Source organism: Hylobates moloch, unplaced genomic scaffold (assembly GCF_009828535.3).
Source record: "Hylobates moloch isolate HMO894 unplaced genomic scaffold, HMol_V3 SCAFFOLD_14, whole genome shotgun sequence".
Lineage (NCBI taxonomy): Eukaryota > Metazoa > Chordata > Mammalia > Primates > Hylobatidae > Hylobates > Hylobates moloch.
This window is the reverse complement of record NW_026652289.1, coordinates 71575150-71589193: the sequence shown is the minus strand read 5'-3', so window position 1 is coordinate 71589193 and position 14044 is coordinate 71575150. Positions and strand designations below refer to the sequence as shown.

The following is a 14044-nucleotide window of genomic DNA, read 5'->3' as shown; positions in this document are numbered from 1 at the left end:
CTCCCATGTTCAAACAATTCTCCTGCCTCAGCCTCCCAAGTAGCTGGGATTACAGGTGTGTACCACCACACCCGGATAATTTTTTTATTTTTAGTAGAGATGGGGTTTCACCATGTTGGCCAGGCTAGTCTCGTATTTCTGACCTCAAGTGGTCCGCCCACCTCAGCCTCCCAAAGTGCTGGGATTACAGGCATGAGCCACCATCCCCAGCCTTAAAGCTATTTTCTGTTTTTGGAGACAGAGTCTCACTTTGTTGCCCAGGCTAGAGTGCAGTGGCACAATCTTGGCTCAGTGCAACCTCTGCCTCTCGGGCTCAAGGAGTTCTCTTGTCTCAGCCTTCCAAGTAGCTAGGATTGCAGACGCATGCTACCACTCCCGGCTAATTTTTATATTTTAGTAGAGATGGGATTTCACCATGCTGGCCAGACTGGTCTTGAACTCCTGACCTCAGGTGATCCACCCGCCTCGGCCTCCGAAAGTGCTGGGTTTACAGGCGTGAGCCACCATACCTGGCTGCTATTTTCTTCTTCCTATTTTTTTTTTTAGGTGGATTAACAAAAACTAATGAAGAATTTCTTTTCTGTGTGGAAATTTTAGTTTTTAATAGCAACTTCAGTTTGTAATAGACGTGCATGAAACTTTTCTGTAGGAAGGTATTAAGGGCTGAGGACTACATGTATTTTGTTGAATAACTAACCTCCCTCTCAGTGGAATGATTTGCATATTTATAAAAGAAAAAGAATGACCCCTAAGCCCTAACAAAACCTTCAAGATATGAAAAAGAGCTTTTATTATTATTATTTTACTTATTTATTTTTTTGAGACGGAGTCTTGGTTCTGTCGCCCAGGCTGGAGCGCAGTGGTACGATACCGGCTCACTGCAGCCTCTGCCTCCCAAATTCCAGCTGTTCTCCTGCCTCAGCTTCCCAAGTAACTGGCATTACAGGCACCTGCCACCACGCCTGGCTAATTGTTGTATTTTTTAGTAGAGACAGGGTTTCACCATGTTGGCCAGGCTGGTCTCGAAACTCCTGACCTCAAGTGATTCTCCCGCATCAGCCTCCCAAAGTGCTGGGATTACAGGCATGAGCCACCACATCTGGCAAGAGTTTTAATTATTTGTTTTCTTCTTCCTCTTCTTCCTTCTTTCTTCTTCTTCTTCTTCTTCTTCTTCTTCTTCTTCTTCTTCTTCTTCTTCCTTCTTCTTCTTCTTCTTCTTCTTCTTCTTCTTCTTCTTCCTCTTCCTCTTCTTCTTCCTCCTCTTCTTCCTCTTCTTCTTCCTCTTCTTCTTCCTCTTCTTCTTCCTCTTCCTCCTCTTCCTCCTCTTCCTCCTCTTCCTCCTCTTCCTCCTCTTCCTCTTCTCCCTCTTCTCCTTCTCCTCCTCCTCCTCCTCCTCCTCCTCCTCTTCCTTCTTCCTTCTTCTTCTCCTTCTTCTTCTTTCTTCTTTCTTCTTTCTTCTTCTTCTTCTCCTTTTTTTTTTTTTTTTGTGGCAGGGGAAAGAGTTTTACTCTTTTTGCCCAGGCTGGAGCGCAGTGGTGCGATTTTGGCTTACTGCAGCCTCCGCCTCCCAGGTTCAAATGATTCTCTTGTCTCAGCCTCCTGAGTAGCTGGGATTGCAGGCATGCGCCACCATGCTCGGCTAATTTTGTATTTTTTTTAGTAGAGACGGGGTTTCACCATGTTGGTCAGGCTGGTTTCGAACTCCTGACCCCAGGTGATCCACCCACCTCGACCTCCCAAAGTGCTGAGATTACAGGTGTGAGCCACCGTGCCTGGCCATCTTTAATTTAATGGTTTATGAGAGGGCTTTTGATATCAGTTTTTTTTTTCAAGACAGCGTCTCGCTCTGTCACCCCAGGTAGATGGAGTGCAGTGGTGTGATGTCGGCTCACTGCAGCCTCTACCTCCTCAGCTCAAGCGATCCTTCAACTTCAGCCTCCGAAGTAGCTGAGGCCTCTCAGTCTCCCAGAGTGCTGGTATTACAAGTGGGCACCACCGTGCTTGGCCAGTTGTTTTCTGGGAGGCCAAGGTGGGCGGATTGCTTTGAGTCCAGGAGTTTGAGACCAGCCTGGGCAACACGGGTGAAACCCCGTCTCTACAAAAAATACAAAAATTAGCTGGGCATGGGGGCACGTGCCTGTAGTCCCAGCTACTTGGGAGGCTAAGGTGGGAGGATTGCTTGAGCCTGGGAAGTTGAGGCTGCAGTAAGCTGTGATTGTGCCACTGTACTCTAGCCTGGGCAACAGAGCGAAACCTTGTCTCAGAAAAAGAAAAAAAAATTATGAGTACATAGTAGGTATATATGTTTATGTGTTACATGAGATATTTTGATATAGGCATACAATGCATAGTAATCACATCAGGGTAAATGGGATATCCATCACCTCAAGCATTTATCCTTTCTTTATGTTACAAACATTCCAGTTATGTTCTTAAAGTTATTTCAAAATGTACAATAAATTTTTGTTGGCTGTAGTAACCACGTTATGCTATCAAATACTAGATCTTATTCATTTTATCTAACTTTTTTTGTACTCATTAACCATCCGCCTTCCCCTCTACCGCCACTGCCCTTCCAAGCCTCTGGTAACCATCATTCTACTCTCTGTTTTCATGAGTTCAGGTGTTTTAATTTTTAGCTCCCACAAGTTTGTCTTTCTGTGCCTGCTTTATTTCACTTAATGTGTTCCAGTTCTATCCATGTTTTTGTAAATGACAGGGTTTCACCGTTTTTATGGCTGAGTAGTACTCCATTTTGTATATGTACCACATTTTGTTTATGTTTGCCTCCTGATGGACATTTAGGTTGCTTCCAAATCCTGGCTATTGTGAATAGTACTGCAATAAACATGGGAGTGCAGATACCTTTTTGACATACTGATTTCATTTTCTTTGGATAAATACTCAGTAGTGGGATTGCTGGATCATATGGTAATTTTATCTTTAGTGCTTTTTTTTTTTTTTGAGGAACCCTCATAGTTCTCCATAGTGGCTGTACTAATTTACATTCCCACCAATACTGTATAAAGGTTCCCTTTTCTCCACATCCTCGCCAGCATTCATTATTACCTGTCTTTTGGATAAAAGCCATTTCTCCTGGGGTGAGATGATAAGTCATTGTAGTTTCAATTTGGATTTCTCTGACGATCAGTGACGTTGAACACCTTTTCATATGTCTGTTTGTCATTTGTATGTCTTCTTTTGAGAAGTGCTTGTTCAGATCTTTTGCCTATTTTAAAATTGAATTTTTAGATTTTTTATTGAAATTTTTGCATTCCTTATATGTTCTGGTTATTAATCCTTTGTCAGATGGATAGTTTGCAGATACATTCACCTGTTCTGTGGGTTGTCACTTCACTTGGTTGATTGCTTCCTTTGCTGTGCAGAAGCTTTTTAACTGGATGTGATCCCATTCATCCATTTTTGCTTTAGTTGCATGTGTTTCTGGTGTGTTATTCAAGAAATCTATGCCCAGACCTATGTCCTGGAGAGTATTCTCAGTGTTGATGTTTAGTAGTTTCGTAGTTTGAGGTCTTAGATTTAAGTCCTTAATCCATTTTGATTTGATTTTTGTATAAGGTGAGAGATAGGGGTCAAGTTTCATTCTTCTGCATGTGGATATCCAGTTTTCCCAGCACCATTTATTGAAGAGACTGTCTTCTCCTCAGTGTATGTTTTGGCACCTTTGTCAAAAATGAGTTCACTGTGGTGTGTGGATGTCTTTCTGGGTTCACTGTTTTGTTCCATTGGTCTGCGTGTCTGTTTTTATGCCAGTACCATGCTGTTTTGGCTACTGTAGCTCTGTAGTATAATTTGAAGTCAGGTAATATGATTCCTTCAGTTTTGTTTTTTGCTCAGGATGGCTTTGGCTATTCTGGGTCTTCTGTGGTTCAATAAAAATTTTAGAATTATTTTTTCTATTTCTGTGAAGAGTGTCATTGGTATTTTGGTAGAGATTGCAAGTATTTCTCATACTACCCCAGTTAAATTTCTTTTTTTTCCCCAAGACAGTCTCTTGCTCTGTTGTCCAGGCTGGAGTGCAGTGGCGTGATCATGGCTTACTGTAGCCTTGACCTCCTGGGTGCAAGCAATCCTCCCACCTTAGCCTCCCAAGTAGCCAGGACTACAGGTGTACACCACTACACCCTGCTAATTTTGTTTTTTGTAGAGACAAGGTCTCAACATGTTGCCAGGCTGATCTTGAACTCTTGCACTGAAGGGATCCTCTTCCTCAGCCTCCTAAAGTGCTGGGATTACAGGCTTGAACCACTGTGCCTAGCCTATAGTTTTCATTGTAGAGGTCTTTCACTTTGGTTAAGACTATTCCTAGGTATCTTATTTATAGCTATTGTAAATGGGATTGCATTCTTGATTTCTTTTTCAGATTGTTCTCTGTTAGCATGTAGAAATGCTACTGATTTTTATATGTTGATATTGTATCTTGCAAGTTTACTGAATTTGTTTATGAGTTCTAACAAGTTTTTGGTGGAGTCTTTAGGTTTTCCCAAATATAATATATTATCTGCAAACAGGGATAATTTGACTTCTTCCTTTCCAATTTGGATGCTTTTTCTTTCTTTCTCTTGTCCGATTGCTCTAGCTAGGACTTCTACATTGAATAACCATGGTGAAAATGGGCATTGTTGTCTTATTCCAGATCCTAGAGGGAAAGGCTTTCAGTTTTTTCCTGTTCAGTCTGATACTAGCTGTGAATCTCTTCTTGTATATGGCTTTTATTGTGTTGAGGTATGTTCCTTGTGTACCCAGTTTTTCAAGGGTTTTTTTTTTATCATAAAAGGGATGTTGAATTTTATCAAATGCCTTTTCAACAATAGTTGAAATAATCATATGGTTTTGTCCTTCATTCTGTTGACATGATGTATCACATTCATCGATTTTCATATGTTGACCCATCCTTGCATCCCTAGGATAAATTCCACTTGGTCATGATAAATGATCTTTTTTTTTTTTTTTTTTTGTGAGACTGAGTCTCGCTCTGTCGCTCAGGCTGGAGTGCAGTGGTGCAATCTTGGCTCACTGCAACCTCCATCTTCTGGGTTCAAGTGATTCTCCTGCCTCAGCCTCCTGAGTAGCTGGGACTACAGGTGCGTGCCACTACACCCAGCTAATTTTTTGTATTTTTAGTAGAGATGGGGTTTCATCACGTTAGCCAGGATAGTGTCGATCTCCTGACCTCATGATCTCCCTGCCTCGGGCTCCCAAAGTGCTGAGATTACAGGTATGAGCCACCACGCCCAGTCTGAGTGATCTTTTTAACATGTTGTTGAATTTGGTTTGCTGGTATTTCGTTGAAGATTTTTGCATCAATGTTCATCAGGGATATTGGCCTGTAGTTTTCTTTTTTTGATGTATCTTTGTGTGGTTTTGGTATCAGGGTAATACTGGCCTTAAAAGATGAGTTTGCAAGTATTCTGTTTTCATTTTTTTGGAGTAGTTTTAGTAGGATTGGTATTAGTTCTTCTTTAAATGTTTGGTAAAATTCAGCAGTAAAGCTGTCAGGTTCTGGGCTTTTCTTTGCTGGGAGATTTTTATTACAGCTTCATTACCTGTTATTGTTCTATTCAGGTTTTGGATTTCTTCATGGTTCAATTTTGGTAGATTGCATGTGTCTAGGAATTTATCCATTTTTTTCTAGGTTTTCCAATTTATTGGTATATAGTCATAGTAGTCTCTAATGGGCCTTTGGATTTCTGCAGTGTCAGTTGTAATGCTTCCTTTTTCGTCTCTGATTTTATTTATGTGAGTCTTCTCTTTTTTTTCTTCATCTGTCTAAAAGCTTATCGATTTTATCTTTTCAAAATACCAACTTTTCATTTTATTGATCTTTTGTATTGCTTTTTTCATTTCAATTTCATTTATTTCTGCTCTAAGTTTTTTTCTTCTGCTGCTCATTTTGTGTTTGATTTGCTCTTGCTTTTCTAGTTCCTTTTTTTTATTATTAAAAAAATAGAAATGGAGTCTTGCTATATTGCAAAAGTTTGTAGAGCTTGTGAGCCCAGGCTAGTCTCGAACTCCTGGGCTCAAGTGATCTTCTTGCCTTGGCCTCTCAAAGTGCTGGGATTACAGACATGGGCCACCATGCCTGGCCACTTTTCTAGTTTTTAAGATGCATTATTAGGTTATTTGAAGTTTTTCTACTTTTTTGATATAGACGCTTATTGCTGTAAACTTTTCTCTTAGTGGTACTTTCCCTGTATCCCATTTGTTCTGGTATATTCTGTTTCCGTATCCATTTGTTTTCAAGAAATTTAGGCCAGGCATGGTGGCTTACGCCTGTAGTGCTAGTACTTTTTGACGGCAAGTTGGGCAGACCGCCTGAGCTCAGGAGTTCAAGACCAGCCTGGGAAACATGGTGAAACCCTGTCTCTACTAAAACACAAAAAAAGCCAGGCGTGGTGGTGCGGGCCAGTAGTCTCAGCTACTTGGGATACCAGGGCATGAGAATTGCTTGAACTCGGGAGGCAGAGGTTGCAGTGAGCTGAGATCACACCATTGTACTCTAGACTGGGTGACAGAGCGAGATTCTGTCTCCAAAAAAAAAAAGAAAGAAATTTTAAAATTTTCTTCTTATTTTGTTCAATGGCCTACTGGTCATTCAGGAGTATATTGTTTAATTTCCATGTGTGTATAGTTTCACACACATGGAATCATGTGAAATCAATAACAAAATTCCTCTTGTTATTGATTTCTAATTTTATTCCATTGTGGTCATAGAAACTTGATATGATTTCAGCTTTTTGGAATTATTATTTATTTTTATTTATTTTTTCCTTAACCCACCTTTCAGGAAGATTTTTTAAAATTCTTTAAGATGTGTTTTGTGGCTGAACATATGGTCTATTCTTGAGAATGATCCATGTGCTGAGGAGCAGAATGTGTATTTCTGCAGCCATTGGATGAAATGTTCTATAAGTATCTATTAGGTCCATTTGGTTTACAGTGCAGATTAAGTCCAACATTTCTTTGTTGATTTTCTGTCTGAATGATCTATCCAATGCTGAAAGTGGGGTGTTGAAATCTCCAGCTATTATGGTATTGAGGTCTCTCTTTCTCTCTTTAGCTCTAATAATATTTGCTTTATGTATATCTGGGTGATCCAGTGCTGGGTGCATATATATTTATAATTGTTACATCCTTTTGCTGAATTGACCCCTTTCTGATTATATAATGACCTTTGTCTCTTTTAAGTTTTTGTCTTGAAATCTATTTTGTCTGATATACATGTAGCTATTCTCTTTTTTGGTTTCCATTTGCACGGGATATCTTTTTCTCTCCCTTTGTTTTCGGTGTATATGTGTCTTTATAGGTGAAATGTGTTTCCTGTAGGCAACAGATTGTTGGGTCTTGTTTTTTAAATCCATTTAACTCTGTCTTTTGATTGGAGAGTTTAGTCCCTTTACGTTCAACATTATTATTGATGAGTAAGGACTTCTGCCATTTTGTTATTTGTTTTCTGGTTGTTTTGTGGTCTTTTCTTCCCTCTTTCTTTTCTTCCTGTCTTCCTGTTTTGTGAGGGTGATTTTCTCTGGTGACATGTTTTAATTTCTTTTTATTTTTTGTGTATCTTTTGTAGGTTTTTTGATTTGAGGTTACCATGAGGCTTGCAAATAACCCATTCGTTTAAACGGATGACAACTTAACACTGATTATTAAAACAAATAAACAAACTAATAAAGAGAAAACTAATAAAAATGCCTGTAATCCTAGCTACTCAAGAGGCTGAGGTGAGATGATCCCTTGAGCCCAGGAGCTCGAAGCTGCAGTAAGCTATGACTGTGCCACTGCACTTCAGCCTAGCTGACAGGATAAGACCATGTCTCAAGAAAAAAATAAATAAAGGGCCAGGCACAGTGGTGCACACCTGTAATCCCAGCACTTTGGGAGGCCGAAGTACATGGATCACTCGAGCCCAGGAGTTCAATACCAGCCTGGGCAACATGGGGAGACCTGTCTCCACAAAAATACAAAAAAATTAGCTGGGCATGGTGGTGCACACCTGTAGTTCCAGCTGCTGGGGAGGCCAAGGTAGGGAGATCGTTTGAGCCCAAGAGGTCGAGGCTGTGGTAAGCCAAGATTGTGCCACTGCACTCCAGCCTGGGGGACACAGCAAGACCCTGTCTCGGCCGGACGTGGTGGCTCAAGCCTGTAATCCTAGCGCTTTGGGAGGCCGGGACAGGTGGATTGCCGGAGCTCAGGAGTTCGAGACCAGCCTGGGCAACATGGTGAAACTCTGTCTCTACTAAAATATAAAAAAAAAAAATCAGCCAGGCGTGGTGGCGGGCGCCTGTAATCCCAGCTACTCAGGAGGCTGAGGTAGGAGAATTGCTTGAACCCAGGAGGCAGAGGTTGCAGTGAGCCAAGACTGTGCCACTGCGCTCCAACATGGGTGACAGAGCAAGACTCCATCTTCATAAAAAAAAAAAGACCCTTTCTCAATTACAAAACAAAAACAAAAACAAAAACAAAAAAAACAGGGAGTGTAGTCTTGAGTTAGCAGCTTCTATCTTTGTCCCTAATTAAGTGTATTACTTTGTTTAATCTTCACAACAAACCTCTATTACAGATACAAAAATAAACATTTTATACCTAAAAAAAACTGATGTTTACAAAGTTTAAGTAACTTGCCCAAGATCACACAGCTTTGAAGTGTAAGAACACACTACACCTTGGAATCATATCAGAGGAGTCACAGAATTGAAGGGGAAGTTGAAAAATGGGCAGAAAGGCATGGGATGCTAACTAAGCAGCAGGGACCCCAGGCAGAACCATATCACAGAATCATCTGGTTTGAGCACACACTTGGCACTTCTACCACTATATGCCCAGCAGGCGGTGCTATTGGATCCTTGATGCCAGCATGGACAATTTATTAACTGTTCTTTATTTTTATGTCTTTCTTTCAAAATTCAAATGATAATCTAGTTGTCAAGTGACATCTAGTTATCCGGCCCCATTTCTTTCTTTTTTTTTTTTTTTTTCGAGATGGAGTCTCACTCTGTTGCCTAGGCTGGAGTGCAATGGCGCGATCTCAGCTCATTGCACTTCCACCTCCTGGGTTCAAGCGATTCTCCTGCCTCCGCTTCCCAAGTAGCTGGGATTATAGGTGCCCGCCACCATGCCTGGGTAATTTTTTGTATTTTTAGTAGAGACGGGGTTTCGCCATGTTGGCCAGACGTGTCTTGAACTCCTGAACTCAGGTGATCCACCCACCTCATCCTCCCAAAGTGCTGGAATTACAGGCGTGAGCCACCACGCCCGGCCCTTTCTGGCTTCATTTCATGTGCTAGTGTTGTCCTAGGTGGAGAGGAATATCTGGCCTGTTTGGCTTCTATAGTAGAGCATTGAGCCATGCTTCCCACCAAGACTGACACAACCAAAGATTCAAAGGAAGAGTATTTTGATGCTGGGCAACAGTACAAAGGGTAAATGTCCACTGTACCAGCCGTGGGTATGCAGATGCCCACGCAGCATTCTGCTGAAAGCTGGCTGAACTAGGAAGCTGTGCCTTCCCCATAAAGCTGGCTATTTTTTCCTGAGACCAGAGTCTGCCTAACAGAGCTCAGTAGGACTTCCAAGCAGTTTATCAAGTACAGGAGTTTTCACATGAGGACGTCTGCCTATTTCTGATTCACTAAAGCAGGGGTAAATTACCAGCAGAACCAGCCAGCTCTTAGGGTCAATCTGAGGAGGGAGTGTGTAGAAAATAAATGCATGTGGAAAACACCTCCCTAACTTCTGGTCTTACTGATCTTCAGTATGGTATCCTAAGACCCTGAATTTGTATGTTACTGGGCAATATTTCACTGCAGCTTTACCTGATTAACCATATTAAACGTTTTCTTACGAGAGATACAAAATTATTTTGCTTGCATACCTTTGCTCTTCTACACTCTCTTTGCCTTAAGTTTAGAGACCATATTACTTTTGTATCTTATCTTCAGAGTCTAGTATGGTGTCTAGATACAGTAGGCATTTAAAAAATTTGACGGGCTGAATGAATGAATTTTCCTTAGCTATCTTTTTATGAAGCTAAGTTGATTCTTATGAAATGGTAGTGAATTAATAGTCATGGATGTTTGAAATATTTTATATATTTTTTAGATTAGAAAATAATTCTAAATCTGCAATGAGAAGGACCACAGTGATATTTTCTCTGCTTTTGTTGTTACAGGTTTTCCAGGATTTAGGGACGGAAGTACTGTCTGGAGTTGCCAAAGGCTATAATATATGCCTTTTTGCTTATGGACAGACAGGCTCTGGGAAGACATATACCATGCTGGGGACCCCAGTGAGTATTACGAGGATATATATTCCTAATGCCACAGCAAGCCTGAACCTTGCATTGTCCTTACTACTGTGAGATAGAATATGATTTCTGTAGTCAGTCAACTTTAAAGAAGATTGAATGAGACTTCTGTTTTAAGAATGAGTTTTTCGGCTGGGCGCAGTGGCTCATGCCTGTAATCCCAGCACTTTGGGAGGACAAGGTGGGAACCCGGGAGGCAGAGCTTACGGTGAACTGAGATCGTGCCATTGCACTCCAGCCTGGGCAACAAGAGCGAAACTCCATCTCAAAAAAAAAAAAAAAAGAATGAGTTTTTCAGCATTTAATTGGAAGGTAAACTTTGAATAATTAACCCCTATTTATTTATTTATTTATTTATTTATATATCTATTTTTGAGATACAGTCTTGCTCTGTCACCCAGGCTTGAGTGCGGTGGCGCAATCTCAGTTCACTGCAAGCTCCGCCTCCCGGGTTCACGCTATTCTTCTGCCTCAGCCTCCCAAGTAGCTGGGACTACAGGCGCCCGCCACCACACTCGGCTAATTTTTTGTATTTTTAGTAGAGACGGAGTTTCACCATGTTAGCCAGGATGGTCTCAATCTCCTGACCTCGTGATCTGCCCGCCTCAGCCTCCCAAAGTGCTGGGATTACAGGTGTGAGCCACCGTGCCCGGCCTTAACCCCTCTTTATTAAACCCTGAAGAGCCTTAGAATTTTACAGCTCCCTTTGACAAAGCAGTTCTCGTCAGTCCTGCTGAATTTCTCGTTATCTCCAGGTTCATTATTTGAATCTGTTTTGCACCTTTGTTGTGGACAATATCTGGACTAAATCTTAACTGCAGGCTAGAGCTGTGCAGAGATTTGATTATTGTGGCCAAGCTCCAAGCCTACGTGTGTTAGCTGTGTGTTGGAAGAAAGCAGGAGAACTAGCTCCTGAGCCAGGGGCTTTCAAAAGTATGTAGGATTTAATAAGAGCCTTCCTTTATCACAGAAAATCAGGAGGGCAGAGTTCCTTAAGAATATTTTTTTGTTTTGGGTTTAGAAATATCCTTGTCAGGGTGCCAGGTGCAGTGGCTCACACCTATAATCTCAACACTTTGGGGTGGCTGAGGCAGAAAGATCTCTTAAGCCCAGGAATTTGAGAACAGTCTAGGCAACATAGGGAGACCCCATCTCTACAAAAAATACAAAAATTAGCCAGGTGTGGGGGCACATGCCTGTGGTCCCAGCTACTTAGGAGGCTGAGGTGGGAGGATGGCTTCAGCCTGGGAAGTTGAGGCTACAGTGATCAGCCATGATCTTGCCACTGTACTCCAGCCTGGGCAACAAAGTAAGAGACCCTGTCTCGGCTGGGTGGGGTGGCTCCTTCCTGTAATCCCAGCACTTTGGGAGGCTGAGGCGGGCGGATCTCAAGGTCAGGAGTTCGAGGCCAGCCTGGCCAATATGGTGAAACCAAGTCTCTACTAAAATTTTACAGCTCCCTGTGGCAAAGCAGTTCTCGTCAGTCCTGCTGAATTTCTCGTTATCTCCAGGTTCATTATTTGAATCTATTTTGCACCTTTGTTGTGGACAAGATCTGGACTAAATCTTAAGTGCAGGCTAGAGCTGTGCAGAGATTTGATTATTGTGGCCAAGCTCCAAGCCTACATGTGTTAGATCTGTGTGTTGGAAGAAAGCAGGAGAACTAGCTCCTGAGCCAGGGGCTTTCAAAAGTGTGTAGGATTTAATAAGAGCCTTCCTTTATCACAGAAAATCAGCCAGACATGGTGGCGTGTACCTGTAATCCCAGCTACTTGGGAGGCTGAGGCATGAGAATCGCTTGAACCCGGGAGGCAGAGGTTGCAGTGAGCTGAGATTATGCCATTGCACTCCAGCCTGGGAAATGGGGCGAGACCATCTAAAAAAAATAATAAATAAATAAATAAAAAGAGACCCTGTCTCTAAAAGTATATATATCCTGTTAGGTGGGTAACAAATAAACACTACACAGGGACATTCTATAGGACATGATTCCTCTTAGATGATTATCCCTGATGTCTTGGGCCTAGCTCATTGCTCGCTTTGTCCTGTGTTTAGTGTGATTTCACAGTATTTGACATTAAAAGAAGAATTGGGGCTGGGCGTGTTGGTTCACACCTGTAATCCCAGTACTTTGGGAGGCTGAGGCAGGCGGATCACCTGAGCTCAGGAGTTCGAGACCAGCCTGGCCAACATGGTGAAACCCCGTCTCTACTAAAAATACAAAAATTAGTCAGGTGTGATGGTGGGCGCCTGTACTCCCAGCTACTCGGGAAGCTGAGGCAGGAGAATTGCTTGAACTCGGGAGATGGAGGTTGCAGTGAGCCAAGATCGTGCCATTGTACTCCAGCCTGGGCAACAAGAGTGAAACTCCATTTCAAAAAAATAATAATTAAAAAAAAAAAAGAAATTGGCCACTAAACCAAAAGTATAAGCCCTTAACTGAGTACAAGTTAGCACTGGATACAAGATGGGAAAAGAAACTACCTCTTTCTAAATGTGTTTTTTTGTTGTTGTTGTTTTTGTTGTTTTGTTTTTGAGATGGGGTCTCACTCTGTTATCCAAGCTGGAGTGCAGTGACACGATCTCAGCTCACTGCAGCCTCTGCCTCCTGGGTTCAAGCGATCCTCGCACCTTAGCCTCCCGATTAGCTGAGACCATAGGCACACGCCACCATGCCTGGCTAATTTTTTTGTATTTTTAGTAGAGACAGGGTCTCTGCAGGTTGCCCAGGCTTGTATCTAACCCCTGAGCTCAAGTGATCCACCCACCTCAGCCTCCCAAAGTGCTGGGATTACAGGGGTGAGCCACCACACCTGGTCTAAATGTGTATTTTGAATACTCATATACTCTAGTCCCCCTGTAAGGATTGGAGGTATAGGGGGTCTAGGAGGAACATTGGTAAAGAGTTTTTATCCAAGCATAGTGTAATCTTCATTGCATAAAAGCAGGTATGTGGGTTTGCTGGCTTCTCCTCTTTTCCTTCTTATGGTGATACATACGCCTCTCATTTGGTACATTTCTCCCATGAGTGTCTCTCAGAGCACTGGCACATAAAAGTCTTCTGTATTCCCCAGTGAAACTGCCTGAAGTGAAGAGGCTAGCACAAGGAGTCCATGCACTCATCCCCCATGCTGAGGATGGTTCCTGAGTATTCCGTGGCGGAGGGCATCATCTTGAGTAAACAATAATGCTTTCCTTTCTTCTGTTCTCCAGGCCTCTGTTGGGTTGACACCACGGATATGTGAGGTATAGACTATCTTTTGGCTGGATCCTCTCAAAGTAGGTCTCTGTACAGTTCCTACAGTGAAACCCCAACCCTCTGGTTTGTGCAGGGTCTCTTCGTCAGGGAGAAAGACTGTGCCTCACTGCCTTCCTCCTGTAGGATAAAAGTAAGGTAAGAACCTACCAAGCTCTGGGACCTACAGTAGTTCTCCTTCCACTTCAAATTCTACCATGTTCAGCTGTCCTGTCTTTGCTTCCAGAGTCACCACAGGGATGGAGAAAAGCCACAGAAGAAATACCTTGCAGTACAAGAGCTGAGAAAGATACTTAGGCCCTTGGTTGTAGAAAACTTAATTTCCTACCCATAGACTTAACAAGCAGGTCTTTCCTTCTGTGGCCCAACTTACCCTGGCTGTCTAGTAGCCCTTGAGATGCCTTCACAGAACAATAGAGCTCAAGGGTCATGTTTGAAATTCACTCAAGAAACAACCTCTG

The 14044-nt window shown here is 42.3% G+C and overlaps 1 protein-coding gene across 3 annotated transcripts in view; it reads left to right on the top strand.

Moving 5' to 3' along the window:
- Positions 1 to 14044, top strand: part of STARD9 (StAR related lipid transfer domain containing 9) — a 149491-nt gene that overhangs the window by 50836 nt on the left and 84611 nt on the right. For all 3 annotated transcript variants that reach the window (XM_032176011.2, XM_058427310.1, XM_058427311.1), the window contains exons 4-6: positions 10193 to 10309; positions 13541 to 13573; positions 13660 to 13721. In XM_032176011.2, coding sequence (XP_032031902.1) covers positions 10193 to 10309; positions 13541 to 13573; positions 13660 to 13721 — 212 coding nt within the window. The remainder of the gene's footprint in view (positions 1 to 10192; positions 10310 to 13540; positions 13574 to 13659; positions 13722 to 14044) is intronic.